Below are 13,509 nucleotides of genomic sequence, written 5' to 3'. Positions count from 1 at the left end.
GGTTGGAGGAGGGAGGATTTCGGACACATACCGGGTAATGCAGGTAGACGAGGCCTTGGTAGAAGAACTGAAGGGTAAATGGGAAGAGGAGCTGGGTGAGGAGATTGAGGAGGGGACATGGCGGATGCCCTGGAAAGAGTGAATTCCTCCTCTTCCTGTGCGAGGCTTAGCCTCATACAGTTCAAGGTGCTGCATAGGGCCCACATGACTGGGACGAGGATGAGTAGGTATTTCGGGGGCGAAGACAGGTGTGCTAGGTGCTCGGGCAGCCCAGCAAACCACGGCCATATGTTTTGGGCGTGCGCAGCGCTGGGGGAGTTTTGGAAGTGGGTAGCGAGGACGGTGTCGAGGGTGGTGGGATCCAGGGTCAAGCCAGGCTGGGGACTCGCAATTTTTGGAGGTGCAGTGGAGCCGCGAGTGCAGGAGGCGAAAGAGGCCAGTGTCCTGGCCTTTGCGTCCCTAGTAGCCCGGCGGAGGATTTTGCTTCAATGGAAGGATGCAAGGCCCCCAAGCCTGGAGGCCTGGATCAATGATATGGCGGGGTTCATCAAATTGGAGAAGGTAAAATTTGCCCTGAGGGGATCAGTACAAGGGTTCTTTAGGCGGTGGCAGCCTTTCCTGGAATTCCTGGCGGAACGGTAGGGAAATAGGCCGGCAGCAGCAGCAACCGGGGGGGAGGGAGAACTGTGTACATGGGTTTGTGGGATGTGGCGGGTGTTATCTCTTTCCCTTTTGTTGTTTGCTTTTTTTTTTGTTTTTCTTCTTTGTTTGCAGTTTTGTAGTTGGGTGGGTGTTGTCTTGGTTTTTTACCATGGTTTTGTTAATATTGTTTTGTTGTTTATATTTTGTGAAAACTTTTTTTTTTTTTATAAATTTCGATTACCCAATTATTTTTTCCAATTAAGGGCAATTTAGCGTGGCCAATCCACCTACTCTGCACATTTTGGGTTGTGGGGGGCGAAACCCACGCAGACACGGGGAGAATGTGCAAACTCCACACGGACAGTGACCCAGAGCCGGGATCGAACCTGGGACCTCAGCGCCGTGAGGCGGTTGTGCTAACCACTAGGCCACCGTGCTGCCCTTATTTTGTGAAAACTTTAATAAAAAATGTTTTTTTAAAAAAATTAATTCTTCACACACTAATATAAACTGGTATGATACTGATATGGCAACTGCTCAGCCCAAGACCGTAAGAAAACTTCAGGGAGTCGTGAATGCCGCCCAGTCCATCACACAAACCTGCCTTCCATCCATTGATTCCATCTACACCACCCGCAGCCGGGGGAAAGCAGGCAGCATAATCAAAGACCCCTCCCACCCGGCTTACTCACTCTTCCAACTTCTCCCATCGGGCAGGAGACACAAAAGTCTGCGAACACGCACAAACAGACTCAAAAACAGCTTCTTCCCCGCTGTTACCAGACTCCTAAACGACCCTCTTATGGACTGACCTGATTAACACTCCACCCCTGTATGCTTCACTCGATGCCAGTGTTATCTAGTTACATTGTATATCTTGTGTTACCCTATTGAGGAATTGAACAAACAATGAGATACAAAATGGGATAATTAGTTAGGATAATGTGGAGGCCGGAACAAAGGAACTGGGCTAAGCATGGCTTGGATGGGTAATTGCTAGGATGAGAATGCTGAGTGAAAGCCCCCCCCCCCCCCCAACAAGGGCTGAAGAATGTGAAGTGAGCCCAGGGCAGAGGAATGTGAAATGAGCCAATCCGGATATATGGCCAGGTTATGAAGTGTATAGGGAGTATTATGAAGCCGATGGGAAATTTTTCATTCATTACTGTTGCCTTATTTGGTCGTATGCATGTGAAATTTGATGCAACTTGAATGTATCTGTACGGAAATGTTTTGTCCTTTGTGCACTCTGGGCTTTTGAAGATTCAGGAGACATGGTTGTGTTCTGCTCTCCCAATAGAGTGAGTCACCCAGACTAGCTGGTTAAAAATAAACAATAATTGATACCTGCAAATCCGTCTCAACTTTTATTGAGACCAGACTGAAAGCAAAAGAATCAGGATTGTCACTATTATTATTTCTTTTATTTCCTTTTCTTTGCATGTACTTAATGATCTGTTGAGCTGCTCGCAGAAAAATACTTTCACTGTACCTCGGTACATGTGACAATAAATGCAAATTATCCAGGGGAGGAAACTGAACACATTTATGGAATGCTTATTTCTTGTTATCTTGCTGTTCCCAGGTATCCTGTCCATGGCTAATGCTGGGCCAAATACAAATGGATCCCAGTTCTTTCTCTGCACCGTGAAAACTGCATGGTAAGTGTAATCTTAATATTCTCTCACTAAGTTTTCACTGCAGCTTTCAATGGTCACTAATGTCTGTTGTTGAATCTTGCAGGTTGGATGGGAAACATGTTGTGTTTGGCAAAGTGATTGACGGGATGGATGTTGTGAAGAAGATGGAAACATTCGGAAGCCAAAGTGGCAAAACCAGCAAGAAAATTACCATCTCTGATTGTGGGCAGCTTGACTAATTGTATTTGCAAATGGAAATATCCAATTCAAATAAAATGTGATCATTTACACTTCTGCTTGTGCTGTCATTTTTAAAAATGTTGTTTTGTCAGGGTTTGAAAGCAGAGCTATCTATTTTTTAAAAATGTATTTGTTGGCATTTCATTATTTACATTAGTGTATATGGAACATACCGGGAAAGAGATGTTAGCACAATAATGGAAAGGGCAGCATGGAGGCGCAATGGTTAGCGCTGCTGCCTCACTGCGCCAAGGTCCCAGGTTCAATCCCGGCCCCGGATCACTGTCCGTGTAAAGTTTGCACGTTCTTCCCATGTCTGCGTGGGTCTCACCCCCACAACCCAAAGCTGTGAGGTTATCCATTTTGATAGGAATAACAGCAAACGAGATTATTATTTAAATGACAAAATATTAAAACATGCTGCTGTGCAGAGAGACCTGGGTGTGTTACTGCATGAGTCACAGAAAGTTGATTTACAGGTGCAACAGGTGATTAAGACGGCAAATGGAATTTTGTCCTTCATTGTTAGAGGGGTGGAGTTTAAGACTAGGGAGGTTATGCTGCAATTGTATACGGTGTTAGTGAGGAAACACCTGGAGTATTGTGTTCAGTTTTGTTCTCCTTACTTGAGAAAGGACGTACTGGCACTGGAGGGTGTGCAGAGAAGATTCACTAGGTTAATCCCAGAGCTGAAGGGGTTGGATTACGAGGAGAGGTTGAGTAGACTAGGACTGTACTCGTTGGAATTTAGAAGGATGAGAGGGGATCTGATAGAAATATATAAAATTATGAAGGGAATAGATAGGATAGATGCGGGCAAGTTGTTTCCACTGGTGGGTGAAAACAGAACTAGGGGGCATAGCCTCAAATAAGGGGAAGTAGATTAGGACTGAGTTGAGGAGGAACTTCTTCACCCAAAGGGTTGTGAGTCTATGGAATTCCTTGCCCAGTGAAGCAGTAGAGGCTCCTTCATTAAATGTTTTTAAGATAAAGATAGATAGTTTTTTGAAGATTAAGGGTTATGGTGTTCGGGCCGGAAAGTGGAGCTGAGTCCACAAAAGATCAGCCATGATCTCATTGAATGGTGGAGCAGGCTCGAGGGGCCAGATGGCCTACTCCTGCTCCTAGTTCTTATGTGCAGGGTAGGTAGATTGGCGGCAGTAAATTGCCCTTAATTGGAAAAAAAAAGAATTGATAACTACAAATTAATAAATAGAATTTGAGAAAAAACATAGCAAACTAAAACCTCAGCAGAGTAACCAGACCCCACCCCCCCACCAAGAATGGACCTGGCACTGCCCTCGCTCAGCTCCAGCATGGAGGTCGGCATGCGGTGCAGAGGTGAGGATCCACCAATCCCCATCCTGATGACCTGTCACACGTGAGTTGTTAATGCCATACAGACTGACCCATCCCTCTGCCCACATGTCCATTTGCCACAAAATCCTCATCCGACTGTGCTGGCCCATCTGGAGTGGCACCCCACACTCCCGCATTATGGATACACTTGTGGGCTGTGGCTTGTGAGATGCCACATACGCCCCTGCTCGAGCGCTGGAATGATCATGAGGCGTAGAAGTTCTCGGCTGCGGTGACCTGGACAGCCAGCCGGGAGCGGGTATCTACCTCCTGCAACGTGGTGCCAAGTCCGTGACCCCAGGTCCTGTACCCCAGACACCCACACATAACATTACCTAGACCGGGCGCTGGTCCCCTCTCCGGTGCACACACCTACCAACTGGTCACCGAACTGTCCCCAGTGTTGAGGCCCAGCCTCTGGATGTTTGGGTGTTGGCTCCTGTCTCTGGGGTGTTGCCTCCCACAGGCATCAAGGTCTGATTGGGTTGCTGGGCAACAACCCCCACATGGCCGCCTACCCATGGGAGTCCACTTGGGGTGTGTGAGGTGCTCACTTTTTAAAAAAACAATATTTTTATTCAGGGCTTTTTACATACATGCAGCAAAATATCAGGAGACCAAAACATCAACCTGAACAATCACAAATCCCCAACCTCCCCCAATACCAACATCTCACCTTCCCAATTTTACCTCCTTGAGGAAATGAATGACTGGTTTCTCCTCCGGTGAACCCCTCTACCGGACCCCCGCAAAGCGAACTTGCCTTCCCCAACAGCAGGAATTCTGCCAGGACACTCATCTATTCCCTGCCTTTGGTGGCTCCGAGTCCCACCAACTCAACAAAAATCTGTCTCCGGGTTATCAGAGAGGCAAATGCCAACACATCGGCCTCAACCCCACCTGGACTCCTGGATATTCCAACATACCAAATATCGCCATCTTCAGATGCCCCATACTCCAGAGCCTCGGATATAACATCCGAGTATCCCTGCAGAAACCCCTCAGTTTTGGACACGCCCAAAACATGTGGATGTGATTCACGGACCTCTCCGCACACACTTCTCTCCATTCCTGCAAAGAACATGCTCATCTCTCCGCCACCGTCTTGTGGGCCCTATGCATCACCTTAACTGGATGAGGCTCAATCTCACACCCGCCAAGGACACTTTCACCCTCTGCAAGGCCCGCACCCTCCCCTCGCAGCTCCACCTCCCATTTCCTCCACTGGAGTACGCAGTCTACCATCAATTCCTTGTAGATATCCGACGCCCTTCCCTCCCCTATATTGTCCTCTGACAACGAGTTGTCCTGCAACTCCAGGAGGACGGCTGCCTCATGAAATCTCTCACCCACTTCCAGTAGCGGCCATGGATAAGAGGTAGCTCCCACTCGTGACGGACCTTTTGGATCTATTCTCCCGAATTATTAGGAATTTATTGGAAAATCGGTGAAGAGAGACAGTGAGGAGAAATCCCCCACGGGTATATGGAGACAAGGACCAGAAGTGGCCATATAAGAGAAATAGTGCAGCAAAGAAGGTGAGTGCAGAACCTGCAACACAGGAAAGCAGAGCGGAGGGGCATGATCCCGGTTTGGTGGCACAGTGGTCAACAGTACAGCTGGGGGAGTTCATTCAGGAGAGCTTCACCAGCAAAAGAAGGAAGGTGCAGACCCGATTAAGTCAACGATCGATCGGGTGAACGGGGCTGGAAGACCACGGATTGGCGATCCAGAAGGTGGCCGAGCACGAGGACCATTTAACCGCGTTGGAGGCGGAGGTGGGGCTGATGAGGGACCACCAGAAAAGGTTGCAGCAGAAGGTGGAGGACCTGGAGAACAGGTCCCGGAGACAGAACCAGAGGATCATCGGCCTCCCAGAAGGCAGCGAGTGGATCGGAACGCAACAGCATATGTGGGAATATGCCGGAAAAGTTGATGGGGGATGGGGTGTTTACTCGACCCTTGGAATTGGACAGAGTGCATAGGCGCTTGTGAGGAAGCCGCAAGTGAATGAACCGCCGAGGGCATTGGTGGTGCGAATACACCGGTTCCTGGCCAAGGAAACAGATTTTGCGGTGGGTCCAGCTGACAAGGGAGCGGGATGTCATTCCCCCAACAATGTCACAGGCCTCGAATCTCACTGATCCTGAAGCGGGAGAAGGATCCAAAGTTATCCAGGTCATACAGGCCAATCTCCCTATTGAATGTTGATGCTAAACTGTTGGCTAAAATCTTGGCCTCAAAGATAGAAGATTGTGTCCCGGATGTGTTAACGGGAAGACCAAATGGGGTTTGTTCAGGGCAGGAAGCTAACGACCAACGTTAGAAGGCTTTTAAATGTTATTATGATGCACTCAGAAAGGGTGGGATAGGAGGTAGTGGTTGCTATGGACGTGGAAAAGGCCTTTGACCCGGTATGAGTGGAATTATTTGTGGGAGGTATTCGGACGGTTCGGGTTTGGGCAGGGCTTCATTGATTGGGTTCGGCTGCTGTACCAGACAACAGTAGCAAGTGTACGAACGAATCAGCTGATGTCGAGCTATTTTAAGCTGCACCGAGGAGCAAGGCATGGTTGTCCCCTCTCCCCGCTGTTGTTTGCTCTGGTCATAGAGCCACTGGTGATGGCGCTAAGAGCATCTAGGGACTGGAAGGGGAGTAGCCATCTGGGATACTCACTTTCAGTATATAAAATGGACACTCGCAGAGCATACAGGGAAAAATGGACAACGCAAAGGAACAAGCAGGCACAGAGCCTGAATATGTATTTGGAAGACAGTCTGCAGACGGAACCGAAACTCTAGGCCGATCTATATATTGATGTCCCATCTCCGATAAACAAAGAACAAGTGCTCAGGTAGCCGATACTGTCCCAGACATTCCAGCGCCACTACCCCAACAAGAAGACACAAACAAAGCAAGGCCAACGGCCACTTAGGACACGCCCAGCCATCGAGGCACCCTCCCCTTTATTGGCTCAGATCGATGGTAGTGATCAAGAAGCTGCCGAATTAATTGGGACCAAGTTTAAGGCCCGCCTAAAAGCACGCGAAGCCCCTCCGAGTAGAAGAAGGAACCCCCACCCTATGTTCGGCCTCTTGGAATTGGCTCTCAACCGGTGAGACCTTTCCACCTGCACCACCAGAAGCAACTAAGTTCAAGTTCAACGCTCGCTACCAGCTGGACGACCTTAGCTGTTCTCCTGTTACTTCTTCGAACCCAACAGCCTCATATCAGAACAACGGCCATTGTTCCTCTGACCTAAGTGGGCACCTGAAGTTAAGTATAGGTGTTAGTGATAGACATAGTTTAGCCTGTAGTGTTATTGTGCATGAGTAAATCATACTGTGTGTAAATAAATTAGCCATTGACTTTGAACTAACTAACTGGTGTATTGGCTTTTTCATCGGTATTGCAGTTGAACCTTGTGGCAGGTATCAAGAGATACCTGGCGACTCTGAAAGCATATTCATAATTAAGATTAAGAAAGGCGACCTTATTAACCGCTATATTTATAGCAAGTAAATATAGCAACAGGGGATGGTCCGGCGGGGAGGAGGGGGAGGGCGGGGAGGGGGGGACAGGGGGAGGAGCGGGGGGGGGGAGGGGGGTGGATGGGGGGAGGGGGAGGGGAGTAGGAGGGGGGGAGGGAGGAGGAGGGGGAGGGGGGAGGGAGGAGGAGGGGGGGAGGGGGGGATGGGGGGGGCGGGGGGAGGCGGGGGGCAGGACGAGGGTGCGGGGGTTGGGGGGGTGGAACATACGGTCTCTCTGTCATACGGAAGACATCGCTGATGGGAGGATGTGCCTTGGATACCCACTTCAGCTGGACACGACTGGCAATGTAAGAAATGTCTGAAAATGTTTAAACAATGGTTCGATTTAGGTATCATAGCTAATGATGCAGCAGCAGCCTCAGACGAAACTAAAATAGCAATGCTCATCGAAGGACATGAAGCTAGGAAAGTTTATAATGGATTTAAATACTCAAAAGGTGAAGACAGAAACAGCTTACAAACAATACTAAACAAATTTGAAGAGTACTGTAAGGAATTTGAACAGCAAGACATGCTCAGAGGCCAAACTGCAGAGAGGCTGAGTGATGCAAAACTTAAAAAATCACGAAAAGAACAAGAAATCGCGAATGAAAAGTACAGATCAAAAAGAAGAAATAACATGAATTTTTCACAAAGCCAAAACGCTGAAATCCAGTCCAGATCGGAAAGAAAAGGTAACTTACAACTTTTAGAAAAAAGAAACGCTGAAATCCGCGATAAAATGGCGTCGGAGCACATTTTGCAGTCTCCGGTAAGCAAAGAACTACAAATTGCGTCTGCGCATGCGCCGGAACCGGAAGCCGCGCATGCGCAGTCTCAAAAAGTTTTGGTCGCGGATCGTTATGCGCATGCGCAAGCCGCGCATGCGCAATGGACACAAAACCGCACAGCGAAGGAGGAAGGCCGATTTGCGCATGCGCAATTCATTCCTACGCGTGACGTCATGACGTCTGAGCATCCCGACCACGCCTACTTAAAAGGGAAATGCCCGAAAATTGAAAACAAGACACTTAAAGTGGTAAAACCAAATTTTCTTGCCTCAGAACACAGAAAAACGCCTGAACTTAAACCAACAGTTAAAAACAACTTGCACAACACCCTGAAGAAAGCAGTCTGCACCACCCAAAGTGAAGGGAACAAAAAGAATTCCGAAACAACAAAAGATGATTTGTTTTTCGAAGATTACCTCTCAGACATGGCTGAGTCAGTCGGATATGCTAATCACAGCATCAGCGACACGGTCGCAAAGTACAACACGAATCAACTCGTGGTAGATGAATCCAACCAAGATGATTTGGTTTTCAAAGAATACTACTCAGACATGGCTGAGTCAGTCGGATATGCTAATCACAGCATCAGCGACATGGTCGCAAAGTTCAACACTAATCAACTCGTGGTAGAAGAAGCCAACCAAGATGATTTGGGTTTCAAAGAATACTACTCAGACATGGCTGAGTTATTTGGATATGCTGATCACAGCATCAGCGACACGGTTGCAAAGCTCAACACGAATCTACTCGTGGTAGATGAATCCAACACCATGATGCCATGGCAGCTCGTCGATACATTGGATGACAGCAATACCCAAGACGAAGACGACGCCACACAGAGAGCACAGAAAGACTCCACAGAGCGAGCGATGACAGGCTCCACAGTGCGAGTGATGAAAGACTCCAAAAGGGATGCAAGCAAACACTCCCTAGAGAACACCATGCATGAACAAGACCATGAAGGTAAACCCGCTGTATCTGAGCAACCGCAAGCAGACTATGAAAGTCTACCAAGCTCACATGAACAAGAAGAAGTCAACGTACATCTAACCACTAACACCATGCATGAACAAGACCATGAAGGTCAACCCGCCGTATCTGAGCAACCGCAAGCAGACTAAGAACGTCTACCAAGCTCACATGAACAAGAAGAAGACAATGTACCTCTACCCACTGCATGCGAAAACAGTGACAAGGTGATCACACTCGATGTACAGGATCACAGCGAGACTGACAGTTCTCAGCTTGTCTGTACAGAAGCACAGAGTCGGGCCACCCAACAGTCCAGAGAGACAACGCCGAAAGAAAACATGCAGATTTTGACTCCAGAAGAGGAGCACCTGGAGTCCAGAGAGACCACGCCAACAGAAACCATGCAGATTTTGACTCCAGAAGAGGAGCACCTGGAGTCCAGAGAGACCACGCCAACAGAAACCATGCAGATTTTGACTCCAGAAGAGGAGCACCAAGAGTCCAGTGAGACAACATCAACAGAAATCATGAAGATTTTAACTCCAGAAGAGGAGCACCAAGAGTCCAGAGAGACCACGTCAAGTGAAATCATGCAGATTTGGACTCCAGAAGAGGAGCGCCAAGAGTCCAGAGACACCACGTCAACTGAAATCATGCAGATTTTGACTCCAGAAGAGGAGCGCCAAGAGTCCACAGACACCACGTCAATTGTAATCATGAAGTTTTTGACTCCAGACGAGGAGCGCCAAGAATCCAGAGAGACCGCGTCAAATGAAATCGAGAAGAAGTTGACTCCAGAAGAGGAGCACCAAGAAAGCAAAGATGAGGAATCAAATCCTCCACAAATGATTGATGTCACCAGCACCGATGCAACATCAGATCATTCTCACCATTCTCGAGACGAAATGTTCAATGACTCAAATTATCCACACGGGACACTCATAGAGCATAACAAGAAAAACAAAAGCCAAAAGAAGCACAGCAGAAACGAGAACAACAACAGCAAGAACAAAAGCAACATGAAGCATAACAAAGATAGCGACGACAAAAACAGCACCAAGAACGGCAACGAAAACAACAAAGTCAGGAACAAAGATAGCGACAACGACAAAGACAGAAACAACAAGAACGGCAACGAAAACAACAAAGTCAGGAACAAAGATAGCGACAACACCAAAGACAGAAACGACAAAAACAGCAACAAGAACGGCAACGAAAACAACAAAGACAGGAACGACAGAAACAACAGAAATGAAACAACGACTTGTACACAATGGTACTACTCGGCACATGAAGGACAATGCCACAGCACACTGCAAAACAATGACAAGACTACAAACATGCCATGGGATGACAACGAATCGCACAAACTCACATCTGCTCTAGAACAAGCAAGCACACCAGCTTTCAAGGCAGATGTGATAATACATCGATACCACAAGCACAGAAAAAAGTCCATGTCAGTCAATATCAGTGGTTCGACCATGCAAACACCTCGGGATGACGCATTGGTTACTTAAAATAACAAGGAACACCAACAACATTCACAACGGAGTTGCAATATCAATATCACCATGTCATCAACAACAAAAACAAAAAAAGCTCTGAACAAATTCATCAAGTTTGGACTCATAAATGTTTTTATTAAGATTGGACACATAAATACATTGGCTTTGTAAAATATGCAATAGCACCATCACTTGTATAGATACGCATATCATAAGTAACTGTTTTGTACAATTTTCTTTAACGATGTACAGAAAATATGTAAAGAGAAAAAGGGGGATGTGGTGATCGTAGATTGACTAGATACAATACAACTGAGCAAACACTAGAGGGAGAGCTATAAATACACCGGGACAGAATGTACAATTTTCTTTAACGATGTACAGAAAATATGTAAAGAGAAAAAGGGGGATGTGGTGATCACAAGTTAACTAGATGCAATACAACTGAGCAAACACTAGAGGGAGCACGGGAGAGCCATATAAATACACCGGGACAGGAAGTGAGGACACACTTCACGGAAGGCAGAACTGATAGCAGGACAGACACACAAGCAGGCAGGCAGCACTTGAGGTAGCCGTATGTTAAACTCTGAAGAGAGAATGAATTCACAATAAAGCATCTTCTCCACATTTGAGACTACGAGCTTTATTAAGACACGAGGAACAACACATGGGTGACATTGCATAAGCTAAATCTGAGCTGAGCAGAGCAAACGAAGAAAGACTTTAGAAGGTGGGACATGGGCAGCACGGTGGCGCAGTGGGTTAGTCCTACTGCCTCACAGTGCTGAGGTCACAGGTGCGATCCCAGCTCTGGGTCACTGTCCGTGTGGAGTTTGCACATTCTCTCTGTGTTTGGGTGGGTTTCACCCCCACAACCCAAAGATGTGCAGGGTGGGTGGTTTGGCCACGCTAAATTGCCCCTTAATTCGAAAAATGAATTGGGTACTCTAAATTTATGTTTTAAAAAAAGGTGGGACATTCTCCCGCTGTCACTGGCGGGAAGGGTACAGACCATGAAAATGATAGGTCTCCCCAGATTCCTGTTTGTTTTCCAGTGCCTCCCCATCTTTACCAAGGGCCTTTGTAACAATCATTGGTTTGTACCGGGAAGGCTGGACGGGGGGTTTTGGAGGTGGCAGAGAGCAGGGATCAAGAGGATGGGGGATTTATTCATAGATGGGAGCTTCACCTGTTTGAAGGATTTAGAGGAGAAATTTGAATTTTCAGCAGGAAACGGATTCTGGTATCTGCAGGCACCGGATTTTCTGCAAGGGCAGGTTTCGACCTTTCTGCTCCTACCGCTACGGGGATACAGGACAGGGTAATTTCTAGAACGGGGGTGGGAGAGGGGAAGGTATCGGATATCTACAAAAGTCATGGAGTGGGAGGTAACTCAGATAGAGGAGCTAAAGGACAAATGGGAAGATGAGCTAGGGGGAGAGATAAGAGGCAGATCTGTGGGCAGATCCCTTGAGTAGAGTCAATACGTCCTCATCATATGCCAGGCTCAGCCTGATACAATTTAAGGTAGTTAACTGGGCACACATGACAGTAGCCCAGATGAGCAAGTTTTTTGGGTAAAGGGCTGGTTTGCGGGGGGGGCCAGACAATCATGTCCACATGTTTTGGGCATGCTCGAAGTTTAGGGGATTTTGGCAGGGTTTTACAGATGTAACGTCCATGGTACTAAAATCATGGGTGCAGAGTCCAGAGGTGGTGATTTTTGGAGTTTCGGAAGATCCGGGAATCCAAGGGGCCAGACAGGCTGACGTCTTGGCCCTTGCCTCCCTCATAGCCCGGAGACAGATATTGCTAGCGTTGAGGGACTCGAAGCCCCCAAAATCGGAGACCTGGGTTAGCGCATTGGCTGGGTTTCTCAGTCTTGAGAAAGTCCAGTTTGCCCTACGATATGTGACAACCGTAGATTTGCGCCGGCTGGGCTGGACGCAAGGTTCCGGGAACGCCGGCTGGTGGGGATAGAGTTCTTTAGGCACTTAAGAATGAAATGAAATGAAAATCACTTATTGTCACAAGTAGGCTTCAAATGAAGTTATTTTGAAAAGCCCCCAGTTGCCACATTCCGGCGCCTGTTCGGGGAGGCTGGTACGGGAATGGAACCTGCGCTGCGGGCCTTGTTCTACATTAGAAGCCAGCTATTTGACCCACTGTGCTAAACCAGCCCAGAGTTCTCAAACCCGTTCCCTACATGACGCTGCCTCCATCCGCACCAAACCAATCTCTTCTCCACCACCCCTTTCCTCACCATTGCAATGCTCTCCGCCCAATAATAATTTCTCAAATTCAGCAATCCCAGCACTGCCCCACCGCCCCCTCTCTAGCAACACCCACCTCACCTGCAGGGTCTCCCCTACTCCACACTAACACTAAGAATATCCCATTCACCTTCCTGAAAAAGGACTTGGGAACAAAGAGGAGGTTCTGGAACACAAACGAGAACCTGGGAATCACCGTCATTTTCACCGTCTTCACGCAGCAACACATCCCAACTCTTAAAATCCGCCTTTGTTCCGTCGACTAATCATGCCAAGTTCAATTTGTGTTGGTGGGTCCACTCTGCACCACCTCTATTTCTAGATACCTAAAACCCGCCCCCAGGGTATCCTGAACGCCAACTTCCCTAACCTCCTCTTGGTGGTTAGCACTGCTGCCTCAATGCACTGACGTCCCAGATTCGATCCCAGCCCCGGGTCACTGTGTCGAGTTTGCACATTCCAAAGATATGCAGGATAGGGATTGGCCACTCTAAATTGCCGCTTAATAGGGAAAAAAAATTATCTCCTCCCTTGCCTTCTAACTAATTGA

At 47.7% G+C, this 13,509-nt stretch overlaps 1 protein-coding gene across 1 annotated transcript in view; it reads left to right on the top strand.

Annotated features, from left to right (window-relative positions):
• The window catches only part of LOC119956174 (peptidyl-prolyl cis-trans isomerase-like), a 29,411-nt gene extending 26,839 nt beyond the window's left edge, over positions 1-2,572 (top strand). The window contains exons 5-6 of the mRNA XM_038783102.1: positions 2,228-2,303; positions 2,386-2,572. Coding sequence (XP_038639030.1) covers positions 2,228-2,303; positions 2,386-2,521 — 212 coding nt within the window. The 3' untranslated portion in view covers positions 2,522-2,572. The remainder of the gene's footprint in view (positions 1-2,227; positions 2,304-2,385) is intronic.
• The last annotated feature ends 10,937 nt before the right edge of the window (positions 2,573-13,509 follow it).

The sequence above is a fragment of the Scyliorhinus canicula genome, chromosome 22 (genome assembly GCF_902713615.1).
Source record: "Scyliorhinus canicula chromosome 22, sScyCan1.1, whole genome shotgun sequence".
Classification (NCBI taxonomy): domain Eukaryota; kingdom Metazoa; phylum Chordata; class Chondrichthyes; order Carcharhiniformes; family Scyliorhinidae; genus Scyliorhinus; species Scyliorhinus canicula.
This window is presented reverse-complemented; position numbering and strand designations above follow the sequence as displayed.